Here is a 22,956-nt window from a genome sequence, read left to right as displayed (position 1 = left end):
CAGTGCAGGATGGCCAAAGCTTTGGGACCCTGCACCCGCGTGGGAGACTTGGAAGAAGTTTCTGGCTCCTGGCTTTGGATTGACTCAGCTCCTGGCATTGCAGTCACTTGGGGAGTGAGTTATTGGACAAAAGATCCTCCTCTCTGTCTCTCCTCCTCTCTGTATATCTGACTTTGCAATAAAAATAAATAAATCTTAAAAAAAAGAATGTTACCACATTAATTACCTCAGTTTCTTTATATTTTTGCTTCAGTGTGAGGATTAGGTTGCAGCTTCATGATTCATGCTATATATATATTTTTAAAGATTTATTTGATTTATTCAAAAGGCAGAATTAGAGAAGAGACAGAAAAAGATCTTCCATCCTCTGGTTTTCTCCCCAAATGGCCTCAGCAGCCAGGGCTGGACCAGGCCAAAGCCAGCTTCAAGGAGCTTCATCTTGTCTCCCATGTGAGTGCAAGGACCCAAGGACTTGGGTCATCTTCTGCCGTTTTTCCCGGGCCTGTTAGCAGGAGCTGTGTCAGAGGTGGGCAGTTAGCACTTCAGCCATATGTGATGCCAGCTTTGCAGGCAGCCACTTGACCCATTTTGCAACACCAGAATCCACACTATCCCCTACCCAACTTCTTTAATATGGAATCGGTGTTACATTAATCCTTAAGACATTTTCAGGAAATAGTATATCTGTAGAATATCTTATATCTGAATTTAATTGTAGTAAAATCCACAAGAAATAGAATATTGCATGACCCCTCCAGGTAAATATTACATATGCACAGAGTAACTCACTTCTTGGGTCATCTAAGGCTTTTCTGTTGTCTCTTTGCAAGTAGCTCCCTTATGCTAGTAACAGCTGCAATTGATCGAGTGCTTAATATGTATGCCGAGCACTGTCCTAAGAACTTTACAAATATTTATTCTCCACAACAACCCTTTGAGGTATGGTTGGTCTCATGTTTTAGATAAGGAAACTAAAGCTGAAGTTGTAAAAACTTGTCCAAGGCAAACAGTTCCTAAGTAGTCAGATGGCCTAACTGTAGCCCTTGCGTTTTGAGGGAATTTTATTACTGTTTAAGGTAGGCAAAGAAAGTTCTTTGGTGTTCTTCACTCTGCCTTTTAGGAGTAAAATATACATGAAATCCACCATTGTAGCCAATTTTAAATGTGTAACTCTGTAGTATTATGTAGCTTTTCACTACTTTACAGTCCGTTTCCAGAACTTTTCATCTTCCCCAATGAAGCTCACCTTGTCTCCTTCCAGCCTTTGTTATCACCATTCTACTCTGTGGTCTCTGTGGACTTGGCAGCCTCAGGGAGGTGGAGTCATATTCACTATTTGTCCGTTAGGGTTCATGCACACTTGTACCATTTGTCCAACTTTCTTTTTAAGGCTGGATAACAATCATTGTAGTATTCATTCATCCATGAGTAGACATTTGGGTTGTTTCCACCTTTAGGGTATAGGGATTGATACTAAATGTGATTGCACCGAAATCCATTCAAGCCTCTGGTTTCACTTCTGTTGAATATACAGTCAGAGATGGAATTGTTTAGATCACATGCTTATTCTAGGTTTAATTTTGCTCAGAAACTACCATCCCATGTTATGCAGCATCTGTATCATCTGTGTTCCCACCATCAGGGCACAGGGGTTCCCATGGCTCCAGTCTTCACACCACACCACTCTTTTTATTTTCTAGGTGGGTATCTTTAAATAGTCATACCAGTAGATGTGAAGTCGAAGCTTGTGTTTCAACTGACCTGTATTCTTACAAGCCAATCAAATAGAAAGATGAGCTTGCCCATTGAGTAGCTTCTCTGTCCTCAATGCATTTATATTTATTTTTCTATTAGAAAATAAGAGAAAGTAAATGTATCTCCATATTCCCTGAAAACATGAAGTCTTTCTGAAAGACAGAGAGATTATTCTATGTGCTGGTTCACTCCTCAGATGATCACAAGGGTCAGGGCTGTGAGAGGCTGAAGCTGTGAGCTAGGCGCCTCTTCCAGATCTCCCACGTGGGGCAGGGGTCCAGACTCTTGAACCACATTTTATTGCTTTCCCAGGCCATTCACAGGAAGTTGGATTGGCAGTGAAGCAGCGGACACAAACTGATGTCCTTATAAGATGCTAGGCTTGCGGCTGGTGACTTGACTTGCTGACACCACAAAGCTGGCCCCTGTCCATGAACTTTTTAAAGGGTCCTTGATCATCTGCAGGCAGTTCTGACTCTTTTCAAACTACATTCAGAATCTGTAGTCATACTTTGTTGCACAGCTGCTGCTAAAACTGCTCTCTCCAGTGTCGTTTAGTAGCCTCCTCACTGCTCTCCTTGATACTACTATTGCCCGCTTCACAGCATCCAGTGGTAATCCTTACAATTTGTGAGTCACACCAAGTCAGTTGTTCAAAACTCTTCATTGGCTACAAACCACAGTGTGTGTACAGTGGTGTGCCTGTACGTGTTTTTTTTTCCATGTGCAGTTGCCATGCCAACAACTTCACTCTGATGCTTCACATGGGCTAGTGAGGCAGACTGGTGCCCTGTACTCCGGAGAGTGTCTGATCCCCTCTCCCTGCTACCGACTCCGACAGCACCTTCTCAGTGAGGCCCTGTTAGCACTTGCTACTCTGGCTTCATCTACACTGCCTTCGATTGCTCCTTTTTTCTCACAACATTAGCACTTTCTAAACACAAACTTCCTTACTCATTTAGCCTGTTGTTGTCTCTCACCATTAGGAAAGGGGTCGGGTAGGCTCATTTCATTTTGTCTGATTTTGTTCATTGAGATGTCCCCAAACTAGTGTCTGGCACATGGAAGTAGTCACTTGGTAAATTTTTGTTGAATGAGTTTTTGAGCTGTTGAGTAATTCTTTTTTTCAGCCAGTCCCCAGCATTAGGATATCAAGATGTTTGAGCTTGCTACCCTCATCCGGCTTCACACGCACTTGGGGAGTAGGAACCAGGGAGTGGAATTTAAGAAATCTTTGTTTTGCTCTTTGTACAGGCATGCAAACGGCAGATACTTGGGGTGTTTGGTTTTTTCCTCGGAGGACATTTTTGGCTTCATTCCTGTATCACATCTTCTTTCACATCTCACCTGTCCATTTCTTTCCTTCTCTGACCTTACAAAATGCCGTTTCCTAAAAATCCTGATTTCTTTCTGAAAGGTTGCAAATTATTAGCACATAGACTGATTTTGTTTGGCTTGTTCCAGGCAGTATTGTTTGGTTTGGTTTGGTTTTTGGTTTTATACAGTGCTTCTTGTTGGAGCTGGCACTGTGATGTAACGATCAAGTAGCTTCGTGTAATGCCAGCATCCCAGCCAGTTTGCATCCACTTCCAGTCCAGCTCCCTGCAGATGGCCTGGGAAAAGCAAAAGATAATCCAGATGTTTGGGGCCCCTGTCACCCAAGTGGAAGGCCCAGATGAAGCTCCTAATTCCTGATTGCCAACATCTGTATTTGTGTGCTTCAGATAGAAGTCTGGATGCTTTACCTTCTTTTGAAATATTGGAAATCTTGGCAGCTTGCCACCCGCATTCTCACCTGGCAGCCAGCTGCTGGACTTGGGTAGCTGCTGCCACCCCCTTGACAGCAGGCCTCAGTGTCTTGTTTGACAGTTTAACCTTTTCACTTATCATATCTGTATAGTCCCTTATAGGGTTGTGACTGATAGCCCCTTTAAAAAAAAAGTTTACTTATTTTTGAAAGGCAGTTTTACAGGAAGAAGGAAAGACAGAGAAAGCTCTTCCACTCCCTGGTTCACTCCCCAAATGACCGCATCTGCCTGAGCTGAACCTATCCAAATACCGGAGCCAGGAGCTTCTTACATGTTTCCCATGTGGGTACAGGGTCCCAAGGACTTGGACCATCCTCCTGCTTACCCAGGCCATAAACAAAGACACTGGGACACAAATTGGCACCATGTGGAAGGCTGGCACTTGCAGGTAGAGGATTAGCCTCTTGAGCCACCGCACCAGCCCCTATAATTCCTTGTTTACCAGAATACTTTCAGGAAAATTTCAGCCACACATTTTAGAGACTGAATTTTCTCGTAGCTGAGAAAACTTCTAATAGCTTGTTGAACAACATGGAGCTGCTGATGTTGGCTAAAGACTGCAACAATTTGAAGAGCAAAAGACCTGAAAAATATTTCCACTATTTACAGATGTGTTCATTTACTCATATCATTTAGTATGTCTTCATCTTTTTGTCTCTGTGTCTATAGCTGCTGCCAGTTCTTACAATGCTCATATATAATACACACTTTATGCTGAAATATCAGATAGAAGTGATATCTGGTACCTGATTGGAAAGCAAACTAAGCAGAGGATTGAGTCCTGGACACATGGGTTTGGGGAGGGAAGCAGTGATGAATTGGCAGAAAGCAGTAATTACAATCACCCAATACAATGTCTGCCACAGTTTGAGAGTCTGGAAGAAAACAGAAGCAAGTGTGAGATAAGAGTCAAGGATTTGAAACCTGAACATTTGGAGTTTGTATACTAACAGACTTTACAACTTGAGGTCTTAAAGACTCCCAGTGTTTGTTCAACTGAAAATAATCTATTCATGAAACCTCGCATCATTGTTGTCATGGTGACAGCTGTTTGTTGGCTAGGGGAACTGCAGAAGACTGGAGTGAAGCAGGTGCCTGCCTTCCACCGCAGCACCTTAGCCTTTTCCCGTAAGACAGTGGCACAGTTCACAGCCTGACCTTGTGCTTTCTGTGACTTTGTTTACATTCCTCCAAATATGGGGCGTTGGAGGGAGCGCTGAGATGTTTTTATAAAAAAAAAAAACAATGAGAAACAATCTGACTCAGAGATTTGGATGAGTGCACGGGTGAAGGGTCAGGCCTGACTATTGCTTTTGTGCAATAGATCTTGTTAAATGTAGTGGTCCACTTCACATCAAGCTAGGAGCAAGGAGACTTTGCTGGGACTTATGGAAAGCAGGTGTCATTTACATTAACTGTCAAGAGAAAAATCAAATGTGTCCTAATCCAAAAAGTCACATCCTGATTTTGTATGCTGTGGTACCCACAACAGCAGATGGATTCCACGTTTTCCCCTGGAGGCACACAGTGGTTTGTGCTAAAGTCAAAATGTTCTAAAACAATCTGCAGATCTAATTGTTTAAATTACACCTGTCAAATTTGAGGAAAACCTTATCTTAAGAAACAAGCTTACTCTATATATAATTAATACATATACCCACCTTCCTGTTTTCTTTTAAGGCCTGATTTCCTTTGCCTGCTAGCATGTGTTTTGTATCTAGAATAAGTATCTATTTTTTAAAGATTAGTTGTTTTTCTGGACCTGGCAAGGTACCCTAGTGGCTGAAGTCCTCGCCAGGATCTCATATGGTGCCAGTTCATATTCTGGCTGCTCCACTCCCCTCTAGCTTCCTGCTAGTGGCCTGGGAAAGCAGTGGAGGATGGCCCAAAGCCTTGGGACACTGCACCCGCATGGGAGATCTGGGAGGAAGCTCCAGGCTTCTGGCTTCAGCTTGGCTCAGCTCCAGCCGTTGCAGCCACTTGCGGAGTGAACCAACAGATGAAAGATCTTTCTCTCTCCTTCTCTCTGTAAATCTTTCTGATTAGAAAAAATCTTAAAAATTAAACAAAAAAGATTAGTTGTTTTTCTAATTTAGCAGGTAGCAGTGAAAACTGATGTCTTGTTTTTATAAGCCTGAGCGAATAGCACATGGGTGATGGAAATGGTTTCCAGTGTGCTAGCTGAAGATACCATCATATCTCAGAAGCCTTTGTGGCTCCTTTTTGTGCCTAACTTTTAGGAAATAGCATGATCCATTACGTATTTTTATTGATGACATCTCACTAGAGGCCCTTTTGTTTTATAGACACCTGAAAAGAGAATAGGCAATAGTATACAGTGTGTATCTGAGACAAGCACTCTAACCCAGCAGTTATTTGAGTATCAGAATCACTTTAAAAACTTAACTATAGAGTAAGGGAAAGAAAGAGGAAGACAGATTTTGTTGACCTAAGGTGAGACCCAAGATTTTTCCTTAAGGTTTCTTAAGTGTCAGGGTTGAGACTCAGGAACCATCCTGTAGGTTCTCAAGTTGTCCCAGGGTACCTGCGAGTGCCTGAGGCTCCAGTAAGAGGAAGGAACTGTGCTGTTCCTGTCCCCTCTCCTAGCTTAGCAGCTCTGCTTCGGTCGCTTTCATTATTAGACTTCATTATTGGACTTCTAAACGGAACAAAACCTTTCTTCACTGTGGCTCTAATGCATAGGTCTTATGCAAGAATAGCAGGAAAGGTTTTAAATCTGAGTTTTGAGGCTGGTCAGCACTGAATCCTTTCAGAAGACTTTCTGTCATAACCTTGGAAGAATGTGGAAAAAGCAGAAGAAACCTAATAGTTACAGATTCTGTGATGATACTTGGTGAGCTGGCCTTCATTCCAAATGAGAAGAGCCCAGGTCAGGAAAGGAAGCAGACATTTCAAGGAAGGATGGCATGCTGGCCACCTGAAAATCTCTGTGAGGCTTTGTTTTGACCCACAAGCTTTTTTTTTTTTTAATTTAGACCTTATTTTCTAATTTATCCAGGTCTCCATCATTCTATATTTATCCCTGATTTACTCATTTTCCCACCCTGGAGCTCTGGCTGTCGGCCTTGGTGTGTACTGATTCTAGAAAGCAGTTTGCTCCTTGCAGATTTCTTTTGATCATTTTAAAAATTGCCTGTATTTGTCTACTTTTCCAGAAAAATGTTTAAGTTATAGATACTGAGTAGCTCCTGGAAAAGTTATCTTTCCCCTCTTCAAGGAAAAAAAAGTTCAGCTGTTATCTGAGACAATATTTGATATTAGAGCTTCGCTAGACGTTTATGTAAGGCATTCATGTAAAACTGTGCAAGTAGTAAATCTTATTTTTAGAAAGCTAAGATGGTTTCTTGATAACCTAGATTTCATTCCTTTTTAAATCTAGATCAGATCTAATTAAAGTTATCTTCTGCTTTATCTTTTATTATTGCCCTCTGTGGTTTCACTAATGGACTAATTTCCTGAGATTATAAATTGGCATGCTTTCATTTCCAGATTGCAGCCTGTCTTCATTTTTCCAGAGATTTTTTGACACATTTACTTTATGTTGTATCACAAAAATGGATTTCCTTATTTCACCTTATCTAAAACCAGTTTTCCCCTTATGACTAATGAGTAAGCGTTGCATCCAAAGATATTTATCCAACGGCACCAAGCTTTGTATTTTTCAAAAGCAATAAGGCTTTTTTTTTTAAGTTGGCAAGTCAATTTTAGTGTTTTTTGAAAAATTACTAGCCCATTTTTCAAAGCAAATTAATAGAAAAAAATCCATTTAAAAATAATCCCTACAGTAGTGCTATACCATAAAATAACATTAGAAGCTGCCATTTTTTTGGCTAGTATACTCTTTCTTATAATAACCCAAAACTTGGGCCAGAGAAGTATAGAAAGAGCATAAAATTTAAAACATACAGCATAACTTTTTTTTCTTTTTGTAGCATTAATCTTATCACTGGTCATTTAGAGGAACCAATGCCAAACCCCATAGATGAAATGACAGAAGAACAAAAAGAATATGAAGCCATGAAACTTGTCAACATGCTTGATAAACTTTCCAGGTATTGTATTCCCATCCATTTTTTGCTTGGTTTCTAAAATGTTCTATTTCTTTGTCTCTCTCACTGAGAGTTCCCCTAGAACAGCAACTCTGGAAATCCATGTTGATTGCAACAGGGTGGCCCAGGCAGCGCAGTTCCGATACTTCTTGGCTACCATGGTTTTTCTACATGTGCCGCTTCTGGATGTGCTTTCTGGAACATTTAAACTCTTAAGGCTACGCTAGTAACTACCAGGCCACTGTAATATTTAACCAACTAACCGCCCTATCTCCAAAAAGATGCTGTGAGTTAGATTCAGTGATTTTGCTGCTGCTGCTATTTTTGTTTTATTCTGTTTTGGTTTTGTTCCAAGTCAAAGTGCTTCCCCCTACACATACCCCATTTTTGAAGTAGAAGTTTGCAGTTCTGCCTTTTTGGGTTGCTGCTGAAACCAAGAATTCTAAAATGTCACACACCCAGCAGGAAAAGGTAAAAAGGAATAGCTCAATTTTTTTTTGAAAGCAGACAGTTTTCTTAAGGGTTCAAAAATCAGTTTTCCCTCTTCCTTTTGCTTCACCCCTCCTTCCCCTCCAAAAGTAACAAAATTTGAAAAGAATTAAATCAGGTATATACAAATTAGTAACTAGTCATCTTGAAGGAGTTATTAGAAAATAACTCCCTTCATACTTGGCTGAATTGCTCTGTTTTCCAGTCGTACGTTGAGTCACTGTCTCCTTTAAGCCATCTGGAGTGAGTGTTGTGTGTTCGTGGCAGCTGCCACTTCAAGGTGAAGTTCTTTTGGTCATCTGCTTTTTCCTAATAACTGTATAGGTTAGTATGCCTCAGTCAAGAGAAGTAGCAACTGGAATGGGAAAGCCAGGACGACAGCCACGAAAAGAAGGGTGTAACAGAGAAACCAGTTGAGCATTAGGTCAAAGACAGCACGAAAATGGACAAGAACAGAGGCTGACGGAGTGTGGCAAGTGTGGGTATTCTGACACTCTGCAGTCTCAACTTTTTTTTTCAAATTATGCTTATAGCTTCATTTACCTGCAAAGTATGACTAGAATTCAGTAATTGCCTACTGGCCCTTTTAAATTTCCATCCTTTCTCGAGGTTAGAATTTACAGCTGACTATGCTGCAAATCTTCAAAAGACATTGTTGCCTGTTTGCAAATTACCTTCTCCATACCTTTGTATATAACTGACATGTTCCTTCCATGAAGGGATGGTTGCAAAGAAGATACTGATAGGGCAAATCTGTCTGTGGCAAAATAACAATTTCTAAATGTGTGTGTACATACAGGAGATACCTTTGTGCTTGTCTATTTCCAGAAGGATCTGGAGTAGCTACAGGGGGAAGTGGTAGCAAGGACCTGAATATACAGCACACTAGAGGGTTAGGAAAGTAGACCAGTTAAACTGTATAAATCATTCTTGAACCAGTAATGTGAGTTTAATGGTTAACAACAACGCCATTCAGTATCCCGTCTACCCTGGTTGGGCCAAGCTAGAAAAGTGCAGATGAGGGGAGGAACTAGCTAAGACAATGCAATGTAATTTAGATACTTCGCTTACTGGGAGAGACATCAGTATTTCATAAGGCCTCCCTCTCACCAGGCACAGAGACCAAAGGTGCTAGGTCCTTCTCCTTTTAATCTCAGGGGAATCCACATATCCTAGAAGCTGCCAACAAATCAGTACACAAACGTCAAGTGTGAGACGCCCAAGCTTCCACCTGACTTAGACTGTGCTTCCACGGAGATGCACACTCACCCGGAAACACCCAGCAGATGTCCAACTCAATCTGAAGGTGATGCTCATTTTTGCATGTATAAAGGAGAGCAAATATGTCTTGTGTTGGCTTTGATGGTACCAATTTTGCCATTAAAGTTGAAGCAAAAGGCATCCTTGAGAATAGTCTTAAATCATGTAAACTTTTTGCTTGATGTGTGGTGGAATTCTTTACATTGTTTGCCTTTGTGTGCTTTGTAACATTTGTTCTAATACCAGTGACAGTCTCTATGAAGACTAGCAGTGGGCATTCCAGAAAAGGAATGCAAAGAATGAAACCATTCTTCATGCATCTTCCATGTTTGTTGTGCTGTCCTTGTTAGTCTTCCGTTTCTTCTCTTTTCTTTTTATCCCTGAGGTTTCAACAAAATATATATGCTGTGAAGTCAAAGCAGACTTAATTCAACACAGTTCAGAGTGTTCACTAAGCTGTGCCCTGTGCTGGGAAGCCCCGGGGAAACTGGGTGGTGCAGGACAGTCTCTGCCTTTAGAAAGCTCATGATCCAGTGAAGGAAATTGCTCTAACCTCTTCTAGAATACAAGGTAAAAGAAAATAAGGACAAAATGAGGTCTATGGTTAAACAGTAAGCTCCCAGGAAAAAGAGCAGTCCGTTCTGCTGGATGACTGAGCTTTACAGGCTAGATCAGCAATAATGCTGATCCTAAAATTTAAGCGGTATTTAATAGGAAAATGGAAAAAAAAATGACCATTCACTCCAGGGAGAGGAATATGTAAGAATCTTGTTAATAAGTCTTTGGTATTCATATTTTCATCTTTCCAAAGAGCTCAGGTTATTTTATCACATTTTATTAACATATTAGCAGACTTTATTATTGGGGGAAGCAGGGGCCGAAGAATTGTCCAAAATATTTCCAAGTTATTGTCTGATGATAATCATTTCCTATTAACAGTTTGCAAAACACTTTGACATACATTTTCTTCCTAGCTTCCTAATAAATTGCTTAGGAATTTCCCTTCCCAGAACTCAAGATCTTTGCTCTGTCCACTGTGCTGCTGTGTCTGTCTGTCACAGTGTTTGCCAGACTCTTCCTAATCATTCCCTCAGCTGTCATTCTAGAATGTTCTGCATTCAACCAAGTCTTCATTGTGGTAAAAGTGTACTGTAGTTTTGTCTGAGTAATTTTCCTTCTTAAAAGTAAAATCAGCTTCTTCTCCTGAATTAAAAGGCGTGTGAGTAAAAAGGACAGATTGGAGGTGGCGTGGCCAACGAATGGACGCTAGACCCTTCCTTTTTTCCATCCATAGGAGAGCAGATGTGAAGGACCTGCACCAGGATGGTGGTTAGCAACAGTGGCCCGTGCCAAAGCACTTACCAAAGTGATGACTAAGGTTGGTCATGCCAAGTACTGTTACTGAGCCTGGTGTAGGACATAGATGTGACTCACTTTCTAAAACTAACTGTAAGACCACCAGTGTGAAAATCAAAGTTTGATTTCCACTTTGCCTCTATGGTAGACATGACTGCAGCCTCAGGGAAATCAGCACCTTAACAACTTTGTTTCACCTAAATGTGCAAAGAGAGTAGACAGATTAATAATCAGATACTTTCTTCTCATTGAATACCGGTTGGCTTAGTAGTATGCCAAGCAATTTTTCTTTAGCATTACTACAAGGATTCTATTTGTGATGTGTGTAGATAAGGGCATTGGCAGTGTACCAGAAGGTCTTAAGCATTTGAGAATAATCTGAACTCAATAAATCCCATCTTGTTTAGCTAGTACAGTGCCTTGTACCCCATTATTTCCCTGTGTGTGATAATAATGACACAGCTGATCCCAAGATTTGAATGTCAGTTTTATTGCTATATTAAAATAGCCTACATAGGTTAAGATTTTAAAGCACACTTTGTCAGTTGCATGTCTTGTCTAAATATCAGAAGATTCAATGCTGAAAAGAAATTGTACTAAAATATTTTGGGTCGTGACTCGCTACCAAATATCTAGATATTATAGCTGTTCTATCTTAAAGGGATAATATATATATTAAACATAAGCACTAAGGCCTGAGGCATGAGATTACAGAAAGCTTCGTTTGGCATTTTTAATGTGGGAGCAGAGGTGAAAAGTGGCAAAAATCAACCCAATTGCCCACCTCCTCTTTCCTTCTCTGACTTGGAAAAAAAAAATAAGCCCCTACAACTCCTGCAGGAGATTAGGGTGGGAATTGTGTTGGGGTAAGCAAGTCCAGTGTGGCTAATGCAATTGCCTTTGCCTTGACTACAGCACACTACTCATAAGAAGGGTGCCCCCTCCAGGAAAAGGGAGAGTGCATTGACTGGTTTAAGTTTAAACTAGCCAAAGGAAATAATATTTCAGGTTACAGTTTTGTTTTGACTGTTCTAATCACCTTTAGTTCCTTAATTGGAACCAGAATTGATTAATCCTCTACTCAGTCCTTACCCTATTACTGCTTAACAAGGTACATTGCCTTTTTGCTTCTGTTGCCTACCATCAAAATGTTTTTAAAACTTACGTTTATATAAATAACTATTCTACATGTCTTCCTTACTGATAACTGATTTTGCTGGTCATTATTTGTACTATTTGGAACATAGCTTTCTTAATACAGGGACCAAATATAGGAATAATCCCATTTAACACAAAATTTATTTTTAAACTTGCTAAAACAAAAAGGATTTATGACTGAAATACCTAGTTATTTTACTCTCCTCAAAAAAAAGAAGAAACAAACCAAACTGTGGTTATCCCTACCACATGATGAGATAGCAAGGAGACGCTCCAGGTGTATGTCAGAAACATGGCCCAGTTGTTAAAAGAAAATCCTTTCCATGTGGTAACCACCAGATATCTGTGTTGGTTAATCCAAATTGGGTTATACTCAGATTTTGAAGACTTAGTGCTCCCTGCCTCTCAAAAAAAAAGGTAAACTATCTCATTGTTTGATAGATTACATACTGAAATAAGATTTTTGTATTAAATAAATTATGAATTTTACCTCTTTCTCTGTGGCTATTAAACCTTTAATACCATATATAACTTTACTGTGGTTTGTGATTATATTCATATTAGACACCTCTGGTCTCTGTCATTAAAATGTATTGTAAGATTGCTTGGAAATTCATTTAAAGAATCTTGGATCCACTTAGATTAGAACTCTTAAAATGGCCAGAAAAATTAATTTGGAGAGTTTTGACATTGTGTATCTGTAGGTTCTGGCAGACTCCTTCCAGTAAGCAGTAGGATGTGCTACTTTTGTGTTGCCTGTTGCCAGCAATTGTCCTGTGGATCTGTAGTAGCAATAACTACTCAGAGTTCTCATCTCCAGACTTCTCCTCATTAGCCCCTCCTTTAACTTTTAAGTCTTCCCAGCCGGGAAGAGTACATAAGAATTCCTTTCTACCGCTTAAATCAACAGTCAGTTGGCATGTCAACCTCTTGTTTTAATTGTTACTTTGCTAATGTAGGCAGTAGGATATAAAAATTTTGTGAAGAAAGCAATAAAGAACACCAGCACTTAATGATAAAACAATTTTATTCTTCCAGAACTCTAACATCTTTCCCTACAATTTTTTAACCATGCTGTTTAATGTGAGGTGGTTAGCAATTTAAGTTTTGCATGCAATCCTAACAGAAATGAGAATAATAAAAACTAATATTTACATAGTGCTTAAGCTTTTAAACATATTTCCGTAAGTGTTATCTCCACTGATAAACTTGCCCTGTGGGTTAAATAGGGAAAGAGATATTATTGAGTTAGGAATAAATGCTCCAAAGATTGCATGCCTGATCTTAGGTCCATGGTTTGGTTAAAAACTGCTCCAAACCTTATCCTGTTTTGAAAAGTTAGAAACTACACTGAAGGTTGTCAATGAAATAATTTTAAATAAGACTAATAATTTTTAAATAAACACAAAGCACTTAGGATACAGAGAGTGAAATTATTTACTGTAGAAGAGAATTAAGGTAGCACATATACTAAAATTGGAACAATACAGAGAAGGTTAGCATGGCCCCAGCGCAAGGATGATAAGACAAATTTGTGAAACGTTCCATATTTAACAACAAAAAAGAAAGAGTTAAGATTCAGAGGATACACATGCCTGCTTTTTCATTCCATAGTTTAGCTCTTCTTGCATGTCAGGTTAAATGCGAAATAACATGGAAAACCAAACAACAAAAAACTAGCCAGCTTTATGGGGGAAATAATAAGCTTTCCAGTATTATATTGTTTTACTTAATTGTTTTAAGGATAAATGTGGACATTCTAAGAATTTCTTGTACATATCATCACAATATTAAAACCTGACTTTGAAAAGACTTCCCGAAGTGGGAGGACATGGGGATATGGCATACCCACCTGTCTTGGGAGTGAGTGTTTTATGCTGCACATTTTACTTTTCCCCTTGTATCCATCGCCAAATAGGAGGACTGAGCATAGGATCTCAAAAATCATTTTACAAGATGCAGCCTACCGACTCTGAGTTTGCTGTAGAAAACCACCAGACTTGTCCATTCTACTGGGTTGGAGATCAGTGACACTGTTGAGCACCAGGAAACCATAAATCCCGAAGTATCTTTCACAGTCTCTGAGCATGTTAACTAGCCACGAAGCTGATATTATTTCTGTGGAAAAAATGGGTTTAAAACATATTTCAAGTTATCCAGAAATCCACTGCACTCACTGTATAACAGTTCTAGTAATATTAAACAGCGAAAAAGATGTGCTCCTGAACTTGGAATTCCAGCCAAGACTACACACAGGCCCCCTCCTTGTGGCCATCACAGGTCCATTCTAACAGGCATTCTGGAAAAACTATGTTAATTAAAATGCCTTATTTCTATACTAATTTCTCTTCGCATCTTTCCAATGTGAAAAAGAATTAAATATGAAATGACTAATTTAAAATGTCAGGGTTCTTTTTTCCAAGCCAACCTTACATTAAGAGCAGGAATCCCAGAGCCAAAGAAATGATTCCCAATTATCCTATCTTGGGTTTTGTTATACATTGTACAGAAGTCAACAAAACAAGTATGTAACAGAACCTGTCTAAATAGCAGCCACCCTCATTAAAAACAGAATTAATCAGGGGGTGATTGAAAGAAGCAATGCCTCATAGACACCCACCATTCTTCTTTTCTAATCATAGAACAAAATGTTACATAAAAGGATCGGAACTATTATGCAGTGCTCAATTAGAGGGAGGTGAATAGGTCTCTAACGTGCTGTTTTATGGAAAGAGCAGAGTGGTGTTTGCATGACTGTTGTTTCATTACAGACCCTGTCATTAATTCCATGTGTCAATACTGCCCTGTAGTACACAGAGCAGACAAGAAAGAAGAGCCCTTGAAAACAAGGGAATGATTTTTGAGTCGTTATCAAGCTAAGTGGCAAGCGGGAAGCTGAATCTCGTATAGGTAAATTCGAAGGGACTCTTGGGAGATCTGCAAGTGGGAAACAAGAATGCATTTTGCCAACTGCTTAATTATGTCCTGTTTTTCAACAAGTACACTTGAACTGAATGCTTTGTTTGTATTGCACAAAAACATGTGCTGTGAGCAAGAGTATTCTCTTGCTTCCAGGTCAAGTAAGGTGTTTTATACACATATACATCTGACCTAGTCTAGAATGTGGTGCAACTGGGTATGTTAGTGTTTAGCCCCAATGTTGCACTGTCATTTATGGGAAAAATAATCACACAGGAACCAGAAGCCTTAAAAAAATAAAAAGTAAAGGGCCTATGTAATGTTTGGAAAAGCACATAAGCCCATCACTCCAGTACAGGACTTATAGGAAAATGGTGGCTCAGGAAAACATTTTTAGATATTTTGGGGGGGGGGGGAATTAAATATGGTATAAGCCCATCACCCCCCCACTTAGATCTTTAAGGAAGGTTTTTGTTTTGGTTTCCATCAACAGTCACAGAGTTAGGCTGGGGCAAAACAGGGTTTCCTTCCTTGGACATGCTTTATCTGTCTCCTCTTGCCTGGCCAAGCCCTTACAGATTATGGTTCCTTATCGTTTAGTAAGATCAAATTTCTAAATGATGTTTCGTTCCAGTTGAACATTCTTGGAGGCTTATCTCTTCCCTGGCCAGATGCCTGATCAGATGAGAAGCCCGCCATGATACTGTCACAGTGCCTAGAATGGGCTCTTTATCCAGTAGACATCACTGTACTTTTTGATGATAACAAGGGCAGTCTTAACTTGTGTTAAGGCCCGTATATAGCATTGAAGGTAAGTATGAAGGAGTTATTGCTATGTGAATACCTTAATCCTGATACACACTTTAATACATAGTATCTCCATTTTCTATGACATACACGTACAGTTAGCCATCCTTCTTAGGTAGGACCTTCATGACGTAGGACCAGCAGTTTCTCATGAAGTGACCTGTGTACTAGAAGCCGTGATTGAATTTGGATCCTTCTTTGTAAGACTTGCCATTGCTTTGTACTTTTACCCCATAATCATTTAGTCATTTGCTGGTAGATTTGCGGACAGGGTTTGTGGTCTCGGTACATGTCAGTGACAGGTAGGCAGGGTGCTTTGACTATTAGGGTTAGAGTATCTTGATTAAAAGCAAAGGTTTAGCAGTAAGTTTGAGCATCTTTTAAAAATTAGCTTTTAAGAGATTAAAACTAGCTAGTAGCAGAACACGTAGTCTCTTAAAATTCACTTAGAATAGTGGGGATCATCTTGTCCAACCTCTCATTTTATAAGTGGAAAGACTGAAGCCCAGTGAGGCAACTGACTTGCCCAAGGACACATAGTAAGTTAGTCAAAGGTACGAAACTGCAACCTGTACCTCTCCAGGTTCCAAATACAAGAAGTCAAGTCCACACCAATTAGTGGTCGGGAATCCTACCTTGTATGGTTAGAAGGGGGCCTAATGTGCTGCAATATCAGAGTATCTGATGCCATTGCCTCATCAGGGTTAAACCAACAGGGAGTGATTCCTGACAGTGGATTTGTATCATTCTCCATGTATACCATTCCCCATGTTTGATATTCTTCCAGTAAATGTTTACTGTGCACCTGCTGTGTGCTCTTAAAAGCCATACCAGATAGACAGATCACAGCCAGAGAAAACATGGACTCTGCCCTCAAGTTGCTCATAGTCTAAACACATAAAGAAATCCCCAGAAAGCATCATGCAGAATAGCCTATAGAATGTCAGCATGTTTCCTAATTCTAAATCTTGATGATTAAGTGAATCTTTTACCCAAAGATTTAGTTTTTCCAGTCTGGTAATTAAAAAGGATACCAAAAGACTCCCTATTCTGTCTGAAAATGTGAGATAATAACAAATGAAAATAAAAAATTTGGTTTAAGATATTTGTTGAGGATCTCCTGTCTGCAAGGCACTGTGCTAGACACATAGGGATATGAAAATTCAATGACAGAAGCATAGAGAATATTTTGGGTTTCTTAGTTTTTCAAAGTTTGTAGTCACAGCTATTTTTAATAAATATTCTTAAGTAAGGGGGGCTCTTAAAGACGAAATTGGCTCTGTACTGAAGTGCAGACTTGTTAGCCTAGGAGTCAGGTCTCTATTCAGATCGTCTTTCATTCCATCTGTTGAGCTTTCTTTTTCCTTTACCCCTGCTGAGCCAGCCTGGTGCCAGTCCCTGCACACAGCTAACTCTTGCTTCTGCTTGACTAATTCTGCTTCTGAGACGCTTTGCTCCCTGTGATACTGTCAATCACTGCAATTACAGTTTGGCCCCAAGATCAGCTCCCCCAAGGAGCCTGTGGTCAGCATCCTGTCTCCTGTGTCCTGCCCCCATGTGCTTACCCATGCCTGGTGAGGGAACATTGTCTGTGGTGTTCAGCAGGCGTCCACTCTGTCCCGGTCTTGCCGATCAGACAGGGAGGAAACAATCTAGTACAACCAGGTCATTTACCAAGCCTTGTAAGAATAGTCTCCATATCAAAGAGTTATCAGACATTTCACCTTTGTATTTGTGAGCTGTAAGTTGGAAGACAGCAAGGAAGATTAGAAAAGGCAGAATAGGAATATGAGAAATAAGCCTGGGATCCATAATGAAGAAGTCACATCTCCTACCACCAAATGGAATAAGAAATCTTTAAATTTCAGATAGAGTCAGAGCATATTGAAGAACTGTTGGGCAGGAAAAGCAGGGCTGTGCCTGTTCATCCTCTCCATCCTGTTCTGTAGTTCTATCAGTATTGTTTAATGTGTGTATGTTTCATCTTCTGACTAAAAGCTTCTTGAGGACGGGGCCATATCTTTAACCTGCTTCGGCATTCTTCCCCCACTTACTAGCAGTGGGAAGCCTGTGAGCATGAAGAAAGGGGGACTGCAATGTGTGGATTCCAGCTGCACTTTATATTCATTATGCTGCACATATTATGCAATCCTAATTTTAAGGAAATTGAAGTTCAAGGAGTTCAAGGTCTTAGGATGATAAATTCAGAATTGGAACTTCAGTTTGCCTGATTCGAAAAACCGGTGTGTGCTCTGCACTGTAACACTATGACAAATAACACTTGGTGAGTCACACAGTGCTCTTTGATCTGCATTATTATAATTCCTGTTACCCACACCAGTTCTATATGACCCCCAATTCATAAATGGGGATACTGAGACTCAGCGTCATGCCCCAGATCATACGGCTGCTTAGTGGGGGGGTCAGCACCTCAGCCAGCTGTGTTCACTCCAGCTCTTGCAGCTCTTTCTACATCACATTGCTGCCTTAATTCATTTGCACAAGTGCATAAATATATGGCCAGTTTCCACAAATACCTTTCCTACAGAAATGCCCAGCCCCTGAGTGTTATAAAGGAGTTTCCATTTTAAGGAGATGAGGGGCTGGGAGGAGGGTGATACAAAGCACCAAATAAGTGGATGGATGGATGGATGGATGGACGGACGGATGGATGGATGGACGGATGGACGGATGGATAGATAGATAGGAAGAAAGAATCCTAAGAAGAAAGGTTGACAAAGTAGATTTAGAATGTTGAGACCCTTCTGTAAAAAATTCCCACAAGTTGGCCATAAAGTTAATGTGCATTTTAATTTCCACTATAAAATTGGATTTGAGTGTTGCATGAAAGGAGGGAAGGCTAGCACTCCCCTTGACAAGGATGGAAGAGGCCCTCGGGCCTGACAACACAGGTATGGTTAAAACTGGATCAGAGCAGAGGGGTGAAACTGATAAGACTTCATTTGATTGGCAAATACGCCCACTTATTGGTAGGTAACCCCAGTGCCGTGCTGTAGACACACATACTAGTGTTCATCTCCCTTAAGGACAATGGTTTGTCCACCACCTGACTGCACCACTGTCCTTGGTAAAATCCCTGCAGTCCCATCTGCTGATGGTCCTTCTATCTCTTGCCCTTCAGTTCCTATCCCTCCTCATGGCACCCTCAATTCAACGTTTCAGCCTCTGAACTTTCTTACCCTCAGTGGTCCATCCGCAGCAGCAGCAGCATGTCCCCTCCTCCTTTTGTATCAGTTTGCAGCAGCACTAAATCCTTCAGCATAGGCAAAGCTAGGAAAATGTATATTTTAAAATGTGGCTGAAGTGTGTGTATGTAGTAAAGAGACATTTTAATGGAAGTAGATGGTTTCTAGCTTTCCACTGAACAACACTTCTGCTAGTTGTCATGCAAGCTCCTCACCAGGCCTGCTCTATCTCCTGCGTTCTGGCTCCCCTGAACTGTGCCATACCCACTTGGTCAAGCAGACTGCAGCCACCGAAACACTGTCCTGCTCACTCATCTCTGCCAGGCCTTGCTCTTCCAGTGGGTCATGACATCTACTGTCTCTTCCTGTAACCCCGGCCTTAGTCCAGCTGACTCCTTTCCCACACACCATTACAGACTTCCTAGTGACTTTCTCTCAGCCTCTCGTTCCAGTGGCTAGCACACCCGTGCCTGAGGTACATGCTTCTGAAACAAATCTGACTGAGGCTCTTCCTGGGGTAGAATCTAAGTGCCTTGCTTTTGCATTTAAGACACCTGACTATTGAATCTCAGTTTATCCTTGCAGAGTTCCCTCCTGCCACCCCTTCACTGAACCTCTTCATTCTCCAAATAGTGGGCCCTTTCCCAGCTTCATGACCAAAGTGACAGGCAAGAAACTATCAAGAAGGGTCTACAGAATCACACAGGTCATTTGGACCCTCATGGCTCCTCCATCTCCTTTGCCTGAAATGCCCTCTGTCCTCTCACCTCGTCGGTGCTGTTTCTCCCTGCCCTCCCCAGGCAGCAGGATGGGTGCGTCATCACAGGAGATGCCACAGGCTGTTGTCATAGCTCATGCATCTGCTCCATTGTGGTCTAAGTTTTGTTTGTTTTGTTTTCATGCATTTGTTTTGCCCACTCCTCAAGAAAGCAGCTATACCCAGTGCTATTTTCCTTCCTGGTACATGACACAGCTCGCAGGTGAACCCAGGATGTGTGCCTCCAGTGCAGTCAGGGCTGTGAACCTGGATGTGGTGTGTTTCAGAGACGCTGGGATTGGGGGAGACCCATGGCCCAGGCCCAGCTCTCTCAAAGCTGAGTGACCTTGGGCAAGTCACTGAAGTCTGAAGAAGGGGTTGGACTAAATGATCTCCGAGGCCCCTACCAACTTGAAATTCCGTGATTTTGACCTCATTTCTTAGATAATGAAACACGTTTTCTACTTCAGAACACTGAGGAGCCTCAGTACTTATTCAGCCACTCACAGCAGGTTTCTGGAGATGGCCAGAGCTGCTTGCTTAGGCTCCTGTTGGCTTAGTGTGTAACTGCGCCACTCGCTACCCTCCAGGAGGTTGCTCTAGGCCTGTAACACTGCATGTGGCTGGCTGCCTCTTCCTAGGAAGGAGACCTAAAGGACAACAGCAAGGAGGGAGAGGGAGAAATTCAGTATTTCCATCTAGTCTAAATCCCACCAGCATTACGGCTGCTGTCATATGGTTTCTTGATTAGAGGCCTGCTGGCAGGGGGTGGTGCCTATTTCTGTGAGAAGTATTAAGCAACTCCCGGCTCTCTTCAAGGCCACTGTTAAGTACACTACTGACCTTTTGGGATGGGAGGAGGACTGAAGTTAGCAACTCAACAGGTACCTTTGCCATAATCTCCATGTAATAAATAAGAACCTATGAAAAGATTAAATCTTTCCTAATACTTTTTGATTGGCTTAATCAATAATTGATCATCTTTAGATGAGGCTGTAACTTGTGGAGTAGATATAATTGGATTAGCTGAAAAGGTGGCTGGGCAGCTTTGAAGAGATTAAAATGGCTGTCAATCCCATAATTAAACTACCACAAACAAAAGCAATGGTATTAAAAAAAAAAAGGAGGACAGAAAAAGCATGAGAGGAGGAAAGCAAAGCTGGAGAGGCCAGCTGACCAACAAGGGCTTACGTGTCACTGCAGACTGCCAGGCTCGCTGCACTCCATGGAGTGTCTGCATGTCCACGTAACTGTGCCTCACCCACTGGCATAGGTGACGCTCTGGCTGCTTCAGCTTCACTAAAAATGAACCCACAGAAAGCGGGGGGGCATTCATTATTCAGTACAGAAGAGACCTGCCCCTTGTCCTGAGCCCATATAGACCTTGACTTGCCTTCCTCTGAATTGGCTTCATAGGTCCGGCCTGTGTGAATGAAGTCTTTTATCTCCTCTTTCTTTCCATGCCCCTTTCATCTTCCTATTACAAACACACAGAGAGCCTGAGGGGAAAATGCCGTGGTTTTAAGGACGTTTCTTTTAACAAGAATGTGAATTTGGGTGGGGGAGGGGTGTGTGTATGATGCTGGTGAATACTTTTTTTCCTCTCTCTTTTATCTCTTTCTCCAGAGAGGAGTTGCTTAAACCAATGGGACTAAAGCCTGATGGGACGATAACGCCTCTGGAGGAAGCACTCAGCCAGTACTCCGTCATCGAAGAGACCAGCTCGGACACGGACTGAAAGCGTCACCTGCTCAACTCTCAATATTGCTTTTATCAGCATCTTTTCTCTGTAGCTCCAGGGGAATCTTTTCTCTAAAACATGTATGCCCTTGCTTTGGCTAGAAACACATTACCTGGTTACTCATTGAGAATCAGCATATTTAAGAGGTGATCCTGTGTTTTTTGCGATATCGAGGCATTTGTACAGAGCTGCAGTTAGAGTTCCAGGGGCTAGAAATAAACAAAGATGTAATCCCATTTCATCAGGATGGGACCGAAGGACTTTATTTTGCCAAGCATTCCTGGGTGAGACTTGGCCATTCTCTTTGCCAAGAATCTTAGCAGAAGATTAGCGGTGTCCACTTCTCCCTTGGGTGAGCCGCCCCCTCTCGATCCCTCCAGCAGCTGAGCGCGAGAAGCAGGAGTGGGAAACCAGGGCCAAAGGACTCCTTAGGTCAGGACCGGTGAGGTGGAAGCCAAGCTGCTCTGTAAACTTAGCCCCGCTCTTCATTTCGATTTTGTATAAATATGTAGAAGTATACACACAGACACACAGACACAGAACCCCAGACCTGCAAACTGTCACTGAGCTAAGACTTCAGAATACATTCTCCTAAGAGTTATAAATGGTGGCTTAGTTCTCAGGCAGCTACAAATGCCTATTTATTCCCTAACGTACCTGAACACTAGTACCATGGAACTGAACCACCATTGGTAGCACTGCCCAGGGAGCAAGCGTTCTGGGGTCCAGGGCAGCACACCAGAGACACATCCTCCACTCCTGGAGTGGAGGGAGCTCTGGCGTGGCCTCTGCTCCAGGTGGGAGGCGGTGGCACCCATTTGTACATATAGGTCATTCATGGGTCATATGTTTTATACGGGGGACTGTGTGCGCACGAGTGTGTATACATTCTACCTTTTTACCATATGATCAGTTTAATGGTAACTTTATTTATTTAAAAAGAGAAACAAATAGTTACAGTTAAACTGATCGACTCTTTATTTTTACTTTTAGAATTGGTCCTATGAAGAAGTAGAAACTGCATCATGCAACAGTGGGCCTAGTTGATCAGTGGCTAAAGTTGAAAAGGGGTTGGTTTCCTTTAAATGTATATATGTGTGTGTATGTGTGTGTGAGCACACACATATGTACATACACACACATAATGTGCTTAACCACTGCCTTTTACAACTTTAAATAAAACATTGGGGTTGATTCAATGTAGCCATCTGTGTGTGTTTCTTTGTAAATGTATGGGCTAAACAGTACTGTTTCACAGTTTATATTTCTGGAAAGCGCTTTTACATCCATTATGTCACTTACCATAATAGCCTTCGTAAGGGTGTATACAGCTTGTGGAGTGTTAGTGAAAATATCTTGTATGCAACAGTTACTCATCTGGCAGAGTAACATCAGGAATTCTCTTTTAAAAGGCCTTTGAGCTGCCGCAATGATGTCACCGAGTTTGTTACAATTTCTTCATAGGAGAGTGCCCATCAAGAACGTCACTCTTGGCTTCTGTATTAAATTTGCATTCATTTCAGACATGTTTAGTTATCTGGCTTTCAATCCCACTTAAAGAGGAAGGAAAGAGCTGCTATATTGAAGGCAGATGTGCCGAAAGGAAAAAAAGCCAGTTGGACGCACTGGG

The 22,956-nt window shown here is 41.3% G+C and overlaps 1 protein-coding gene and 2 non-coding genes across 8 annotated transcripts in view; all 3 read left to right on the top strand.

Moving 5' to 3' along the window:
* RIC8B (RIC8 guanine nucleotide exchange factor B) overlaps window positions 1-22,529 on the top strand; it is a 113,672-nt gene extending 91,143 nt beyond the window's left edge. The window contains exons 9-14 of one of the 6 annotated variants that reach the window (XR_009246774.1): window positions 7,517-7,636; window positions 9,280-9,428; window positions 10,677-10,760; window positions 14,668-14,806; window positions 15,450-15,626; window positions 21,212-22,529. Coding sequence is in view for 3 of the 6 variants with exons in the window: in XM_004589575.3 (XP_004589632.1) it covers window positions 7,517-7,636; window positions 21,212-21,323 (232 nt within the window). In the remaining 3 variants the exon portion in view is untranslated. The remainder of the gene's footprint in view (window positions 1-7,516; window positions 7,637-9,279; window positions 9,429-10,676; window positions 10,761-14,667; window positions 14,807-15,449; window positions 15,627-21,211) is intronic. The other 5 variants (XR_004995280.2, XR_009246775.1, XM_036492465.2 and 2 more) reach the window with 5 other exon arrangements.
* On the top strand, window positions 13,347-13,450 carry LOC118757663 (U6 spliceosomal RNA). Its single transcript, XR_004995320.1, has one exon. It is a non-coding gene; the product is annotated as a U6 spliceosomal RNA (small nuclear RNA).
* LOC118757631 (U6atac minor spliceosomal RNA) lies at window positions 18,460-18,591 on the top strand. Its single transcript, XR_004995301.2, has one exon. It is a non-coding gene; the product is annotated as a U6atac minor spliceosomal RNA (small nuclear RNA).
* Window positions 22,530-22,956: the final 427 nt, after the last annotated feature.

The sequence above is a fragment of the Ochotona princeps genome, chromosome 15 (assembly GCF_030435755.1).
Source record: "Ochotona princeps isolate mOchPri1 chromosome 15, mOchPri1.hap1, whole genome shotgun sequence".
Taxonomy (NCBI): domain Eukaryota; kingdom Metazoa; phylum Chordata; class Mammalia; order Lagomorpha; family Ochotonidae; genus Ochotona; species Ochotona princeps.
This window is presented reverse-complemented; position numbering and strand designations above follow the sequence as displayed.